This window comes from Polypterus senegalus, chromosome 10, assembly GCF_016835505.1.
Source record: "Polypterus senegalus isolate Bchr_013 chromosome 10, ASM1683550v1, whole genome shotgun sequence".
Classification (NCBI taxonomy): domain Eukaryota; kingdom Metazoa; phylum Chordata; class Cladistia; order Polypteriformes; family Polypteridae; genus Polypterus; species Polypterus senegalus.
Window position 1 is genome coordinate 41801642 of NC_053163.1, and position 18252 is coordinate 41819893.

The 18252-nt window shown below is 36.2% G+C and overlaps 1 protein-coding gene across 1 annotated transcript in view; it reads left to right on the plus strand.

Moving 5' to 3' along the window:
* The first annotated feature begins 3415 nt into the window (after positions 1–3415).
* Positions 3416–18252, plus strand: part of chm (CHM Rab escort protein) — a 283130-nt gene continuing 268293 nt past the window's right edge. Inside the window, exon 1 of the mRNA XM_039765765.1 lies at positions 3416–3542. Within this exon, the coding sequence (XP_039621699.1) occupies positions 3488–3542 (55 nt within the window). The 5' untranslated portion in view covers positions 3416–3487. The remainder of the gene's footprint in view (positions 3543–18252) is intronic.

Sequence of the window (18252 nt, forward strand, 5' to 3'; positions counted from 1 at the left end):
TCTGCCAGCTTCTGGTGTCCATGTGGATTTACTGGTGGGGTTGTTGTAACTGCTTGTTGTTGGTTCCTGTGTGTTACAATTTTCTTTCTTGTGGAAAAATTCTTCTAGGCTGAGTTTTCTGAAGAATTTTTCCATATCACTCCTGAGTCTGATGTTGTCAATGGGCTTTGCAGGACAATATGAGAGTTCCTTTGTGAGTACTGAAATCTCTCCTTCATTTGGTGTGTATGAGGAGAGATTAACAATGCAAGTCTGTTGCTCTTTGTTTTATGCTATTAAGTGTCCAGCTTTCTCTCATAATCGATGCAGCTTTTTCTTTTGTTGACAATAAGGAGTTTCTGGAATCTTTTGTAATAGCGATGGAGCTCCTTTACCATCTCCTGCCAGTCATTTCCAAGGAGCAGGATGAGGTCTTGGATCTCTCTTTGCGTGTTCTTGATGTTGTAGAAAATTTGCATTAAGTGGGTTCTTATCCTTGCAGATGTCCTAAAACAAAGTTGTTCTGCAAACCGAGTATTATAAGTGTGTATGGTTGGATTCCTTATCATGATGTCTTTCGGGATAAGATTTTCCTTTTTGCATTTCGTTAAGAAGAAGATGTCGCTGTCCATGTGTGCCAGTTTCTTCCAACGTGTCTTCAATTCCGTAGCGGTACATTTCGGTGTCTTGTATGTCTGTAGTACTAGGGTGTTGTACTGTGTTAGCAATTATGAATGTAGAGAAAAGCCAAGCAAAATTACACCTTTTATTGGCTAACTAAAAAGATTACAACATGCAAGCTTTCGAGGCAACTCAGGCCCCTTCTTCAGGCAAGATGTAATGCAGAAACTGGAGTACCCTATGTTTATATACACACACTAGGACAAGAAACAACATTGGTAAATCTTTAAATGAAAAATCTTAAATGTAAAAAGTTAATAGATTCATTCAGACTAAGATTAATTTAACAAGAGAGAGAAGAACAATGTATGATCAATGTATTGTGTTAAAAACCTTGTATTAGTGTGCTAGTTAAATGCATTTACCATTGTTTTTTGATAGACATTGTTCTCACATCTTTCACTTTTGTTATTTTACACATATGTATTCAATAAAAAAATTATGAAAAAGTGTATTTCCTTTTATAAAGTTATAAAAATTAACTGACGCTGTATCAATATATAATGGAATAAAATATTCACATGAGAAGTCTGCATAACATTAAAAACACATGACAAAGAACATAAACTTAATGTAGCAGCAAGCACTTAATGTAAAATTTTAGATTAACCATATTACACATAAAATTAAATCAACATTAGATTTGACTAATGATTGATTCAAAAGATAACAGTTCAACCCCAGAATTCTAGTCTGTGGGTATCTTTTTTTTTAGAAAATTAATAAAAGTTGGAATGAAGGAGGATTTGAATGGGTGGTTTTTTATTTTTGAATCCTTCACCCTGTGACCTGATTGAACAACTGGAACTGAGAATGGATTACAGAACTTTAACATGTGGGGACTTACAGCTAACACTGGCATAGGAGACAGTCATCGCATTGCCATGCAAACCAATGTTACGTTGTTTTCCTTTCTTGAAAAAGGACCATTTACTTCTAAAAAAACTGGTGGGCTACATTAAGTTTTGTAAACCCGATGCTTTAAGGTAAATGCCAATTTTATTAATAACTAGGGGGCTTTGCCCCCTGCTCGTTTCGCTCTCCAATGCCCCATCCTGCGCTATGCGCCATTGCCAAGCAAAACCCCCAGGCCTGCATTATGCGCCAGGCACTTCGCATCTCTGCCGCTCACGTACGTTTCACCAAACAACAAATCTTTTAATTCCCGTGGGTACGCCTCTTCACTTGGAAGAAACACTACCTTTCCTTGATGACAACATGGATTAGACGATCTATAAGTCTCCGACTTAAACTTTAAATCCAAACAATATATTCAATCACTTTTCGCTGTTCTGTTATTTCACCGAGTAATACTTTCCATTTATTTGCATTAACGAGATCATTACTAACATTTTTTTGAGACTTTCGAATTTTAGTACTTTCATCATCTCTAACCTGCTCTGCATGTGTATTGCGCCAATGTTTTTGAATTCTTTACGACGTTCTACTTTGTCGTCTAATCGTTGTATTTTATTTCTGGCCACAGGTGTGGTTAAATCTCTTGCCACAAAGTCTCGTGGGAGTTGAAAGTATTTCTCTGAAAATCTCTCTGAAAAAGTCACGTCCCAGGCTAAAAAGTCTCGTCATATCTCAGGATTTTTTTATATAATAGATATTATCTAAATTTTTAACATTTATTTTTTTGTTGTGTATTTGTAAATTCCTTTTGGTTAGATGTTTTCTTACACTTGAAGAAAAGAATTGGTAGAGAGATACCCCTTGAAAGTTGCTACATACTGCTTTGTTTTGAAAATGTCTCCTTTAGCTTCAGACGAACACTCGATTCTTACTAGCTAAATTGTATATATATACACAAGCTGAGAGTTTCCTGAAGGATACAGTCATTTAACCCTTTTGTACTCACTGATTTATTTAATTATTCTACCACATTAATAAATTTACGATCGCAACAAAAAAAAAAGTTAAATAAGGTTATTGATTTGTTAAGGCTTTTCAGCTTCATTTACTATAAATATTTTAGTATTGTTTATTTCTTTACTTTTGTTCTTTATTCTTTGTATAAAAAATGTAGGAATAACCTAAATTGTTAATGTACAAAGCATTTAATATAGTTCATTAAAAAAATATGTAAAGCTATTTTTAAACAAACACAATTTGTCCATAGAGGGAAATTACAACAATAGTTTAGAATGGAAAAGGAACATTGTATTATTTATCACGTGATTGGAAAAATAAAAAAAACTACAGACATATATAAAATATATATATATTTTTTTTTTCATTCTTTCTTATGTGTAAACTTTTTCGTTTTGTAATACTAGGGTGTTGTGTCGTATTAAGCATTATGGATGTAATGAGAAGTCAAGGAAAATAACACCTTTTATTTGCTTACTAAAAAGATTACAATATACAAGCTTTCGAGGCAACTAAAACCCCTTTTTCAGGCAAGATGTAATCGTTTTGTAATGAAAATTACATAAATAACATGCTTAATCTAGCCCTGAAGGCACAACCTAAAATGAATCTCGACAGAACAACGAAGTATTTCCATAACCTTCTCATTGAAAATTCAGCACCGTGAGTTGTAAATCTGCATGCTCAGTTCTGATCGGGTCGTACGGTAAAGTGAATTTTTTCCCCTTCATTAAGCGCATGCGGAGTGTGTTACATCGGCTTGGTTGCTACGCAACCATAAAACAGAGTGGCGGAAATGACATTTTTCGCGCATGCGTAATGCAAATGGGTTTCCGGGTTGTGCCAACCCACACTAGAATCGTAAACATACAACGTCATTTCCTTAACTTGCCGGAGGAAGTAGTAAATGGGTGAGAAAGTGTTTTTCATGTACACATTATAATCAAACAAAATGGCTGTTGCCGACAGTCTTCCTGGCGAATTTGATGTTATAGTTCTTGGCACAGGTAAGACAACCTACGTTTTCATACACTTTTTATGGGCAGGAAGGAGTTATAGCAAGGTGTGTTCGAATCGCCGATTAAATATGTTGTTAATTGCATGTGCTGTGCAAAATCTCGTGTGTCACATCTAAAAACGCCGTAGAACGGTGGAAATATCTTTTAAAGTTGTACTCTGTGGTGTCAGCACTTACAGCAACAAAACTAGTGAAAAGTGATGAATTTCATGCTTAAAGTTTGTGCTGTTAGTAGGGAATGTTGCTTATTTAAAGACGAATTAACTCATCTGCCGCACATGTACGTCTTCAGGTAAGTAAAATGTTTATTGTTTATACACATACTTTATTCATCTTTGTGACATTGTTCTAAATAATTTTTAGTGTATTTGTTTGTTGGCTTCTCCCCAGCATTCATGACAGCAAAGCACAGACTGACAACAGGAACATCCATCCCACGTATTTCAGTGGTCAAATTAATGTTATATTGTCGCACTAGATTTTTGTAATTTTTAAAGTAATAAATCAAACGTAAAAAACGAAGTACTTATAAGTTTGACTAATAGGTTAAATTAATTTAAGCTGTTATTTGAAAATCAATACAAGTACAGTACTTAAAACATGATGTAGCTTCTTTGCAAAAAATATAAAATATATATGGAAAGTAGTGATAGGGAAGCAACACTTTCAAGAGATTAGTTAAAACCATTTTTTTGCGCAGGTGGCCAAAAATTAAGCTGTGCAGTTTTTTCCAAGGCTTGTGAGGCTAAAGAGGTCTTGTGCAGGTACTGAAATTGCATCTTGTACACGTGTAGAGTGCGCTCAGCAGCAATGCGTGTGTTTTAGGGTGTGATGATGTTCCTCTCTTCAGCCATGGTTTGCAGATTTTTTTTTTAATTTATTTATTGATAATTGGCACATTAAAACGACATGCTATTTGGTCAAAGAATCAACAGTAACTTAACGGATGCAGTCATTACCTTCCAAGTCACTAGTTTGTTTTTATATGCGAGATGTGAAATAATTTAGTCTCTTAAAACAGCCTTCATTGTTTCCTTGAATGTCCCTGTGGATTGATCTTCAAAAAATAATAAATTTGATCTAGTCTAGGAATCTCTGTAATTATTTTTGACCCCTTCCAAGTCTCTAGTTTGTTTTTATATGCGAGATGTGAAATAATTTAGTCTCTTAAAACAGCCTTCGTTGTTTCCTTGAATGTCCCTGTGGATTGATCTTCAAAAAATAATCAATTTGACTGGAGAGGTTTTCTCTAATCTGATAATTATGGGGGCTTAAGGCTCCAGTTGCAAGTTGAATATGTAGGGTATAGTAATATAAGCTCCAGAATAAGGTGAGTGTGGTCTGAGATGACAATAGCATTATACTTACATAGTATAAAAAACTTACCAATGAAGAAGTAGTCAATTCTTGAGTAATTGTGATATATAGATGAGAAAATGAATATTCTGTTGCATTTGAATTTAAAAATCTATATGGATCTGATAGATTGTGATCCTCAATGAATTGTGAAATTATCTTTGCAGTTTTAAATGTTATAGGTGCTGTAGTTGAGGGCTTAATCTAAGTCTGAATTTAAGACACATTAAAAATTCCAGCCATTTTAATTTTATGACTTGACTTGGATTAGGAGCCAGTGCAGATATATGTATTTTATATTATGTAGGAATATGCTATATTTTTAATGTGCAAAGCATTTAGTAAAGTTTATTTGAAAAAACAAATATATATCTAAAGCTATTTTTTAAACAAACACAATTTGTCCATAGGGTGAAATTGCGAAATAGTTTAAAATGGAAAAGAAGTGACATTATGTTATGTGATTCTGTTGTTCACATTGGGTGCATATATTGTATGTTTACCAGATTTACTTTGGAGTTGATTAATTTTCTGCACCTCCATGGCATAGTGCCATTCTGGATTAGATATTACATTTGTTGCTACAAATAGGGTTGTTTTATGCGTTAAAATTCCATTGTATGTCTTTTGTTATATCTGAAATAAAAGATTTGCCCAGTCTCTCTTCGGTCAAAACTAGTCTTTATTTGTTAGGCGATTCTCCTATAAAAATATTGTCTACGCTTTTAAGCCTGTGAGATGGGGAATACTTTTTTCCCTTTTACATTGTGACTAAGATCTTCAATATTCAAGGTAGTAAAATTCAATAATTGGTCATAAATACACTGCTTCTGAGCATTAGGGGATATTTTGTGATAAATTGTTCAGATTTCAGCTTGTAACACTAATTTCAAATGTTTATTTCTGCGTGTTGCAATTATATTGCTAGTGCACCAATTGATATATGCAGCTGTAGGGTTAAAAAAAAATACAGAGGAGATAACTTGCAAAGTGTACATGTGTTACTAATATATGCTTAATGAAATGTACTGTGTACAATGTGAATTATAAACACTAAATGTATTTTCATTTTTCTTCAATGCTTTTTACTTTTTCGTATACATAGTATTGAGAAAGTATAGTAATCATGAACAAATTCGACCTTGGTGTTTTGATGACTCTGCATGTTTCGTGCACTCCTGAACACGTTTTGACCATTTTTGCAATTATGCCCGTGTGTGTGTATGTCTGTGTAGGTATGAAAACACGATAATTTGAGAATGCTTTGAGCTAGATAAATGAAATTTGGGATATGGGTGTCATATTAAAATATTATTTTTCTATCAACTTTTGGGCAACATACATCAGCCGGAAGTGGTACTTTATTTAAAAAAGTTTAAAATGTGTTCAGGTAAACAATTAAAACTTTGTATAGTAGTTTTTCATGTGAATTTGCAGTATAAGAAGTGAAAAAAATAATTGAAATTTTGTATCGTTAATTAGGGTAAGAAGCACAGATATAGAATTTCACCGTAATCCGATAACTGAAAATGATGTCTTAACCATGTATCAGCACTGTTAAAAATGCATTACTACCATTACATAAATAGAGATAAGTAATTTGACCTTGATCAGGTCACTGGAAGTTGTATATTACTGACCAAAAAAAATAATCAGATTTGAAATTTCAGTTTGATTGGATTTCTGGAAGTAGTTATTTTCCGTATAAATTTACATTATAAACGAAAGATAAGTGATTGAAAATTTATAAGTAACACACAGATATGAAGTTTCATTCTAATTGGACAAATGGAAGTGTTAGCTTTTATCCCTCCAGCTCAGAGAATTTCCAGTTCCATTGTCTCAAAACACCACTCACATCTACAGTTAATACAAGTTACAGATAAAATAATGACCTCGTCAGATCTGGTGGGTTTGCTTTTTGTATCGTGATCGCGACAGAGAGAATAAAAGTGAAAAATAAAACGCTAACTTTCACAAGTACTATAAGTTTACAGACACAAATCAAATGTATTTTTTTATTATGTAATATTAACAATAAGAACAGCTCACTACTCAGTACGGTAGATTTGCTGGGGAACTGGTTTCGAACTCGCAACCTCCAGATTATAAGTTGGTAGTTCTAACCACAGCACCACAGAAACTGTCATATTGTACTTGCACCTTTTGTGAAAGTGTTTACTTGATATTTGGCCGTCAGCCTTCACACATTTATACTGTTCATGTCTACATTTTGTCATTTATTACTAAAACATGAAAAATGTTTCTGTTTTAACAATGTGTTTACATAGTTGCTGTAGACACAAAGCACATATTAAATTATTTCCCCTTACAATTTTGGGTATCTCACTCCCAGATAATCATAGCAGGAATTGGGAGAACTTCTTGCTCGTTCTGAGGCAGTGAGGGGGATGGTAATGCTGGCTGCTTGCTGGTTGGGCTTATCGACACATTTAGAAGACAAAATTCGCGGATGGGGGGGTGCAAATGGTTTTAAGGTGGGCCGGATTTACGAGTTTTTTCATTGGCTCTGGTAATTCTACAGTAGTGTTAAGTACACCCCAGGGGCCTCATGCATAACACCGTGTGTAGAATTCGCACTATAATATGACGTAAGCATAAAAGCCGAAATGTGCTTACGCACAGAAAAATCCAGATGCATAAATCTTTGCGTTCGCCCACTACATACTTTTCACGCTGAACGGGAGTTTAATGCTCGTGCACGTGCCTGCTGTCCCGCCCCATCTCATCCCAGAATTACACCTCTTTGAATATGCAAATCAATATAAATAACCCTTAAGATCAGCGTTTTGTGAAAAGGCAATGGCAAAAGCACAGGGGAAAATATAGGAATTTCACCGAATACCAAGTGGGGGCAAAGAAAAATGTACTATTTGTTGGTTTAAACAGTGGTATAAACAACAAATGGAAGTTGATCGAGTGACATAGTGTGTCGGAGGAACTCGAGTTCAAGTTCACAAAGTTGCATAGTGCTTGAAATAAAAAAAAGAAGTTGTCAGATATCAAAGTCACCGTGAAAAGGAGAGTCGTAGCCCACCATCTGAGTGTGATATGAAAGCTTATTAGGGTACAGAGAAAAAAAAGGCATACAGTGGGGAAAAAGCACGAAATGTCAACTTTAATCTTGAATTTTCCACTTTAATCACGTAGTTTATTTTGTCACTAAAGTAGAACATCATAAACTTCATCTTAAAATCGTTTAATATACTAGTTTCTCAAATCCTGTCGTAACTAAAGTAGCACGTTAAATCCTCTGTTTTGTATTTGATCTTGTATGTGTGTGAATCACTATGTGATTCTTAAACAGGTTTTCTCTTTTTCCGTCAGGACACAGAATCCATTCATGAAATTATAACTTTCTGAATAATTAAAATGCTGAGAAGTATACATGATATTTTTATGATGATAGGAGTTAAAGCATGTTATTAAACATGGGAACACGGTGGCGCAGTGATTGTTCATGTCTCGACAGAAGATGCTTGCTGCGCCGTGCGTGACCTGTGATGAAATGCTTTATTACAGCAGTACTGTCTTTTCAAACATACTAACCTCCAATTCCTGTCCTTCCTTTTCTTCCTCCAAATACCCAATCGCCACACAATCAGCTCTGTAATAGACGTTAAGCCACCTGTAAGCTTAGAACACCGATTCTTTAAAACTTTTAAGAAACATTGAAATATCTTCGTAGTACATGTTTACTTATTCTATACATCTGTCCTTCCAGTGTCGTGCCAGTCCCAGTAAGAATACAGTGCGAGGCAGGAACAATCAGAGTACCAGCGGCTCGCTATAGTGCTGCGAAACAGTGTCCTCACATGTTTATTTATTAACAGTATAGATTATTTAAATGAAGTTAGTTTTACCTGTATAATATAATAAAAATATTTTGCTGCATTTCATCTTAAAAATGATATCATCATCATATTTAAATACACACTTTATAAAGTGGCGCAGGTTGTGCAATATTATAACCGTATCGCATGTTTACAGTGAGGTAATTGTATTTATAAGTAGAAACAGTTCTACAGTGAGCACTTGATGAACTGATAGAGTGCGTTTATAGTTCTTGGAATTAAAACTTATTGTGAACCGCAAGGTCCGAATAGGAAAGGCTCTGAAACATTGGTCGGATGAGAACAGTTCAAATAGACAGCATGGCTTAGGCAGCGTGTGCTTGATGCTGTATACCGGTAATTCTCTTTCCAGTCAGCTGCTGCTGTGATTCACACTCTAATACAGTGATATAAATACTCCAAATGGTGCAGTGAGAGTAATATGGAAAAAGATAATCCACTGTGGCAACCCCTAACGGGAGCAACTGAAAGAAGAAGGTGCAGTGAGAGTAACAACGCTAAAGCAGCTATTATATTTAGAATAGTTTGACCATTCCAGTGTTCTCCCCAGAAATTTTTTCTAGCCGGGTGGCAAGAAAAAGTAGCTGGGTGGGCTGGGACAGGGAAATTTGGTGGTGGGGAAAATTAAATGTACACTACTTTTATTAGTTAATTATTAATTATTTTCCAAAGCTCAATATGACTTCCTTTTTTAAGGTTCGACACTTGTGCCAGAATATTTTTATTTAATTTAACAAGTATCCAATTCAGGATCCTGCAACCCTAACAAAAATTTTAAATAACAATTGTTATGACATAAACCAAGAGGCACAGTTATTGTCGCTGAATACGGGAAGAAAAGTGAAAACAATGAAGAAAAGTATAGGAAACCTAATGAAGAAAAATTTAAAAAATATTCTTCAAAGCCAACTTGCATATGCAGAAGGTGTCTTCAGTTAAATATTTATTCTTCTTTTCTTCCTAGAGGCCCAGTTGTCTGCAGCTTTGCCATAATCAAAGTCCCCAGGATCTGGGCCCTCCATGTGCACTGTCATAGTTACTGTACTGCAATGTCATCAGACAGCCATCTAGTGTCACTGGCCATTTTCAGCTTAATCTGGGGAATGTTCAGAATATTTTGAATTTCTGTTAAACCAGCCATCCTAACTGAAGAATTTTGGAAGAAATAGAATTAAGATGTTGTTTTGTTAAATAAGGTACAGCAGCTGCTGCTTGGACGCTTGCAAGGGCCAATCGGCGGTTTACACAGTGTCAGTTGACCAAAAGTCCAGATGTTTTATCTCTAAGCAGTTTTACCACACATTTCTGTTTCCCAATCATAGCAGCCTTTCCATCTGACTTTGGTCCAATCAGATTAGCAGTTTTCAAGTCTAGAGTGTCCATAGTCAGTGTGTTGGTTATAGTCTCCGCTTTGCCATCAGTCATATTGTGGGTTGATACAAAACTAATTCTGACCTCTTTAGTGACCTGGCCAATATATTTAATGTAAATAATTAATTGTTTTACATCTGAGATATCTGTGGTTTCATCACACAGAATACTGAAAAACTTTTCTGTGAGTATATTTTTCATTATGTTAGATTTTATTTCTGATGCTAAGACATCCAGCAGCTCTTGCATTATTCTTTCAGAGGTGTAATGTGCATTTTTACCAATATTGAGATGTTGTAAAAAGGAACAGCCTATTTCTTTGCAGTGTTCCAACAGCTTTTCAAACAACGTTGTATGTGGCAACTCATTTTTTGCCAAACAATACATGGATCCTAAAGCTCCCACAAAGGCATCTCTCTGTAATTTATTTACCACAGATACAGACCTTTCAATTTGACCGATTCCAGTTTGCTCTAGTACACGATTTCCTAAAAGATCAGCAGAAGACTCCATGTGTGTTTTACTTTTTTCATGGTCCTGCAAGCTTTCTTTTCGAAATCTTGTGTATGGCACGTTTACCCAAAGTAACTCCTCCTTGGGGGGGTGTTTGAGTATTTCATGCACAATGAGCACCACTTAACATTTTCTTTGACCATTAGCCAATCAAAATCTTTATACCATTGTTTATGCCAGATAAGCGGTGCTTAGATTTATCAATTAGAAGAGTTTGTGCTGGAGAGGTTTCCCCTGAAGGACCAGCCTCTGCAATGTCTTTGTCTGAAATTGCCACATGAGGAGTTCACGCTGCACCTTCATTAGTTTGTGACGTCTCTTTTCTGAAATAACTGAGCAGTGTTGTTTTCTGAACGCTTTTTTTTTTGCTCATGTTGGTAAAACGTTTGAAAATAAATTAAAGTACCTATTAATAAGACTTTTGAGTGGGAAAGGGAGAGCCTCTTGGATATTCAGTTCACACTTGCACTACGGCAGGTAGCATTCTCGACATTTCCACTTTAATCTTGACACTTATGTCGAGAATAAAGTCAACATTTCCACTTTATTCTCGACATTTCTACTTTATTCTCGCCGTTTATCTCGAGATCAAATTCGACATGTTGACTTTATTCTCGTTGTTTGTCATTAAAGTAGAACATCATAAACTAAACTTCATCTTAAAATGAATGTTTTAATTTACTAGATTTTCTCAAACCCACGTCATAAGTTATGTAGCAACATGTTGACTTTATTCTCATCATAAGCGTCAAGATTATATTGGAAATGTTGAGAATAAAGTCAACATCTCGACTTTATTCTCGACATATAGTTTTTTTTCTTCACTTTGTCCGTATTTTTTTTCTTCACCGTGGCCCTAATACGCTTCCGTACAAAATCCTCAGCAATTCAGTGACAAAACTTTTGCTTAGGACACAGTGTGTGCTGCAAGGGTTTCAGCACACTTTTTGCCTGAGAACTGCCGCTCCGCTCCCGCTATTAGCATGAACAGCCCCCTCTTGCCCGCCCACCTCTCCATACTCCTTGCGACTGTATTACGCTGATACACCCCTGCTATTACCATGTACAACCTGCTCTTGAAATCCCACCTCCCCATACTCTTTGCTTGTGAACTCTGCTCCGCCTCCTCCCTGCTATTAGCTTTAGCAATATTTGCCCACCCGCCCGCTCGTCCCTTGCCATCTCTGCAGATCATTAGATCTGCCTGTGCCTGCAGATCTGCGGCTGTCATCTCACAATGTCATGTGAGATGACAGCCGGGTGCTCAACTAAATTAGCCAGGCAGAGCACCCGGCTAAAAGACGCTAGGGAGAACACTGCCATTCTGTGGACCATTATATTATATAAGTTAATTACAATCAGATGCATTAAACTAATAAACAATATGCGGTTAATTTCAGTGTATTTATAAAGCCGCGTTAGGGATGTGAATATGAAAAAGAAAGGGTAACCACACAGGAACAGTAGCATTGTTTTGATGCTGGGTGCCGCCAGTCTGCAAAACCAAGCAGAGAACTTGCGTATGACAGGGTATGAGGTACCATGGAAATGTGCGTAGCTTTACGCCAAGATTAGGTTTTATACATCGAGATTTGAACGTGGAAACGTTCAAACATTTCTGTGTGTACACACCGTTTATACATGAGGCCCCAGATCTTTTAGTAAAGACATATGATAGGAATCTGGAATACAATTGCAGCATTGGGAGCAAACAGCAGCAAATGTGCCAGCTTTTGAAGCCAATAACAAAACCAAACCCATTCTGTTTTGATGAGCTACAGTGTGAACAGCACCTAATTTTAATGACATCAAGCCAAGACCAGTGGTGATGAAATTAGCAATAGCTTCCATTGCAGAAGCCATTTTTCTGTTTTTATTTGATTTTTTCTCCTTTTCAAAAGAGACATTTAACCAGACTGTCTACATTTAAACTGATTATGCAACAAGCAATGGCTTCCTTTCCATCCAGGTTTGATCCATGTTGCTGTCTTCCATGTTGAATTATATTTCACAAGTTAATACATGTGTCCCAACTATAAGACCTTCCATTAAAGCAGACACTATCCCATTGCATGACGTTTGCATTAGCAAACTGAGTGTACAATATAATAACTATGAACCATTGCTAAGATTGTGGAGTGTACCAGTACTAAAAAAGTACAGAACAACCCAATTTTTAAAATGGTACTGTACCAGAATTTCAGTAATTTTGGTACCAGATGTAAATGGTAGTTTTGAAAGACCTTGTGGTTAGCTCTTTGTTTTTCTCCTTTCTGACACTTTAATTTCTGCGGTGGACAAACTACCACTCCTATCTACATGCTACAGGCTCCACATGGGGTCCGCTTCCCCAAAACCTTTGACATGCTGGAGTCCTTGCGGGAACCTCCTTCATATCACACCCCAGATTCGATGCGATGGAGAATTGAAAGGGAACCACTGATTGTATCGATGCAGAGTGTGGCAAGGCAAGGAGGAGCATGATTATGTGGTGCCATAGTAAAGCGGCAATTGTGTGATGCAGCAGGGAGGCTATTGCAAGATGGGAGAGGGTGGCAGGGGAGTTGTTGTTTGCTTTGGGACCATTTTGGTACTGGTAGAGAGTTCCAAAAGCTGGTATTGACTATAAAGTCTATATTAGTAACTTATCCAACACTAGCTGGTATACATCTAAACATATCCCAAATGGGTAAATTAAGAAATGAAGCACCCTTACAAAGCTGTACAAATCACATAATTAATTAACTCTTAACTACAGTTTGGTAATTTTTATTGTAGTTGTATCTTGTACAGTATGTGTAACCTATTACTCATACATACAAGGTAGAGTTTTGTATGTACAAGATGTATGTATGAGATGTGTCTTATATATGAAATTGGAACTCCCACTTTCTCTTAACCTGTTATTTAACCTTTTCATTATAACCCTGCTTGTGAAGAAACTGGCAAAGCATGGATGTGCTTCACTTCTTTTTGTAGCTCTCTATTCCATCTTGTGTTTTGAGAAGAAATTGGAATGCAAGCTTGAATACAAAGCAGACTTTTCAACTCGGCCTGCAATCTGTGACTGGCACTGCATTTTTTCAGTTCTGCTTTTCAGCTTAGCTTGCAGCTCTTTAAAACTCAATTGCAGAATTTACATCCTTCACTTAGGCGTATCATTGATTCCATTATGGATCGTGACTACTGAACACACCATTCATCTAAGGCCAAGAACCTATCCATCCTTCCAGGGAGGTCTCCTACCCGTGCACCCAGAAGGCACTACAGTCTGCATTACTTTTTCTAGAGCAAACCTGCATCTCAGTCCCCCTTATAATTGAGTCTTCCAATATCACAAACCTCTGTTTCTGATGGCTGGTTTTGAGGTGACCAGTTGTAACCCAGTTACAGCTAGGATGCCATCAAATTCTGTAACGGATCATGTGTACCTGATACATTTGTCCTGTGCTCTGGAGTTCATGTGAACAGCAACTTAGACATTTTGGAATATGAAAATCGTAACCTTGATATGCTTCAACCTTCACCAGAACAAGAATCTGTCAAGCTGTGACTGTTAAACTCTGAATGGTTTCACTTATACAATAAGCTACTTTCTTATTTACTTTACTTTCTGGCCCCACATTTTTAGCGTGTCCTTTAGTCAAAAACACTGTGTCAACAACTTCCCACTGAATGAGTCATCTCAGAAACAACAGTTGAGGGGCTAAATGGGTCATCTTTAACATGTCATGCTGCTGGAATATTTAATTGAAAAACAAAGAAAAAATATTCAGTCAACTATTTTGAATAAATTTTGGATCCGTTTTAGCCTGGTATGTCCGGCTGTGACGAAAACTTATGTATATACAGTATAATATAATTTTTATTATTATTTTTTTTATTTTATTTCAAATACTATTAAAGTAGCTGAAAAGACTATCGGATAGCTTTAGCTTTTCAGCTCGGTTTTGTTAATTATTTTATTTCAGTTTACTAAATTGTTCTTATTCATAATTGGACTGTTGGATTGGAGACTAAGACGTGCTGATGTCATCTTTGTAAATAAAGGAGTAACCGCTAAGAGTTTTGTGTAAAAACGTGTTTTGGTTGCTGTTAAGGAGCCATGTAGGGAAATTTTAAAGCTTTTTCCCCTTTAGAAGGGCTTTTTTGCATTTTCTCACCCACATAGGAGCAAAACAAACAGTGTTTGGAAGGGGGTATTTGAAAAGTTACTTGTTACTTTTGCTTGTAATTGTTCTTTGCATTCTGAGTAGAGTTGGCAAGACAATAAGCAGCAGTAAGACAATAAGCAGCAATAGCTGCCACTGGCATCTTTGTAAGTTAAAAGTGGGTGTCATAGTAAATAACAGAAACAAAGCAGCATCTGACTTCAAAGCTGTAAAGAGAAGGGCTTCGTGGTACATAGGCAGGCGGCTAGTGTTAAGGTGCTGATTAGGCACAAGCAGCTGTAGGAGCAGACAAGATAGTAACAAATTAACTAGCACAGGATATTCAGTAAGCAAGTTTTTCCAGATTGAATAGTTCTTAGCTTTCAGAAAAGTACAGCAGCTAAGAGGGCAACAACATTAAGGTTCATTAATATGAAAGAATACAAACTGTGTGAGTGGAGAGCTGCTAAGTAAGGAAGCAGGAGAGCACAAAGTTAGAACAGACAGTAAAAGTTTTGATGCTCTGATCAGGTTTTTTAAGGGCAATACTGAACATAGATGTCTTGTTACTTGATAGTCAGATTCCGATAAAGATTAAAATTGTTTACCCTTCTTTATACCTTTAAAAACTTTACGCTAATCTCCTGCATAATCAGACAAACAGAAGTCTTGCGTCCTAAAGTGTATTTTTATAATTAAACTATGGACCACAGTTGTTAACTGTCATTTTTTATTAACAAAATGAAATTCTGTAGACTTATTGTTCAGTGAGCATAAAATACTAAAAAACAAAATTTCCTTAAAATGCATACTTTAGTAAAAAAACTTACAAAAATATTTATCCATAATACATATAGCACAAAAGTAAATAAAGTGCTTCTCCTAATTACAACCTATTATGTTTAGTTTTTTTCTGTAATGTACTTACAGTGGGTATGGAAAGTATTCAGACCCCCTTCAATTTTTCACTCTTTGTTATATTGCAGCCATTTGCTAAAATCATTTAAATTAATTTTTTCCCTCATTAATGTACACACAGCACCCCATATTGACAGACAAAAAAAGAATTTTTGAAATTGTTGCAGATTTATTAAAAAAGAAAAACTGAAATATCACATGGTCCTAAGTATTCATGTGTGTGTGTGTGTGTGTGTATATATATATATATATATATATATATATATATATATATATATATATATATATATATATATATATATATATATACACACACACACACACACGAGGGGTACCCAAAAATAATCGAAACCTGTATCTGATGTGTAATATAGACTTGGTTTTGAATTTTGCTGCTAGGTGTTCAATACTTACAGTATACTGTGGCAGTCTGCCAAGTGCCGTTGCTCTGTACTGTTCACATGGTTTTTCTTGGTGCTTATTAAACATGTTCTGCAATTTTTGTGATGGGTGATCATAAAGAACAGCGAGTCTACTTTAAATTTTGTTTTCTCTTAGGGAAAACAGCTTCTGAAACTGTTCTATTTGGAACTGCTTTTAAAGAGGAAGCTTTAAGTAAAACACAGGTCTACGAGCATTTAAAACGAGGGTAAATGTCATTTGAAAACCAACCAAAACCTGTCCTATCCTCCACGATTAAGAATGATGAAAATCTTGAAAAAGCTTGCAATGTAATTTACGGAGATTGTCGTCAGACTATTGAAGAGACTGACTTGTGTGTGTTGGAGTACTTGCTACCTTCCCTACACCTACCTGATCTTGGTCTGTGCACCTTTTTCTTGTTCCCACTTATGAAAAAATAACTCAAAGGAAAGTGTTTTTGTACTCTAGTGGAAGTCAAAGAAAAATGGCTGCAGGCAATGGACAACATTCCTCATCAGCAATTCCAAAAATGTTTCCACCAGTTGGAAAACCATTGGGACAAGCACATTAATTCACACGGAGAGTACTTTGAAGGAGACTAAAGTTTCAGTAAGGTAAAAAATTTATTAAAACAATTTTTGTTTTCAGTTCCGGTTATTTTTGGGTATTATATATATATACACTCTACTCAAAAAAATTAAAGGAACACTTTTTAATCGGAGTATCTCATCAAGTCAGTGAAACTTCTGGGATATTAATCTGGTAAGTTAAGTAGCAGAGGGTGTTGTTAATCATTTTCAGCTGCTTTGGTGTAAATGAACAACAGGTGCACTAGAGGGGCAACAATGAGACAACCCCTAAAACAGGAATGATTTAACAAGTGGAGGCCACTGACATTTTTCCCTTCTCATCTTTTCTGACTGGTTTTTCATTAGTTTTGCATTTGGCTACGGTCAGTGTCACTACTGGTAGCATGAGGCAATACCTGGAACCTACAGAGGTTGCACAGGTAGTCCAACTTCTGCAGGATGGCACATCAATATGTGCCATTGCCAGAAGGCTTGCTGTGTCTCACAGCACAGTCTCAAGGGCATGGAGAAAATTCCAGGAGACAGGCAGTTACTCCAGGAGAGCTAGACAGGGCTGTAGAAGGTCCTTAACCCATCAGCAGGACCGACATCTGCTCCTGCTGAGCAAGGAGGAACAGGATGAGCACTGCCAGAGCCCTACAAAATCACATCCATCAGGCCACTGGTGTGAATGTCTCTGACCAAACAATCAGAAACAGACTTCATGAGGGTTTATATTTTAAGTGTATCAAGTAGACATTCGTAATTCTTGAGGTGTAACTATAAAATATGGATTACCATTTTAATTAGTAGTATCTTACCAAAACTTATGCTGTATGACACTGCAACAAATAATAAACACAGTGCAAATCAAATCAGTGCAAGACAAAGTACTGCCATACAACAGATTTGCTAGCTCATTTGTGGACCAAATCTTTTGCTTTTAAGCCTGACTTTTCAGTCTCGGCTGTCACCATGCTGTCACTGCCTTTGCCAATAAACAACTTGTCGGAAACTGAGTTGCTGTTGCGCCTGTCACTCATATGATGTAATTGTTTGCAATGACTGTCTGCAACATGAAAGAGTCTCCACTCTTAGCCTTTTAGCTTGTAGCTTAGGTATTTTCCTAATTTAATTGCAACTTAAGTTTATTGTGGCTGTATATTTGAGGCAGCCACAAATTTACCGAAGAAATTGCTTATTATGATGACGATAAAAATGCAATTAATCTTTCAGCCTTAGTAGACTGTCAGTTCTGCAATCCAAATTTAAAGAGCTAGGTGCCAGGCTGAGGAGCAGAACTGACAAGGTGGTCTTCTCTGAAGTTCTGCCTGTACCTCAAGCCAGTCCAGGTAAGATTGAGGAGATTAGAAGACTTTAACGCATGACGCAAAACTTGGTGTGGGATAGAAGGATATACAGTGCATCAGGAAAGTATTCACAGCGCATCACTTTTTCCACATTTTTTTTATGTTACAGCCTTATTCCAAAATGGATTAAATTCATTTTTTCCTCAGAATTCT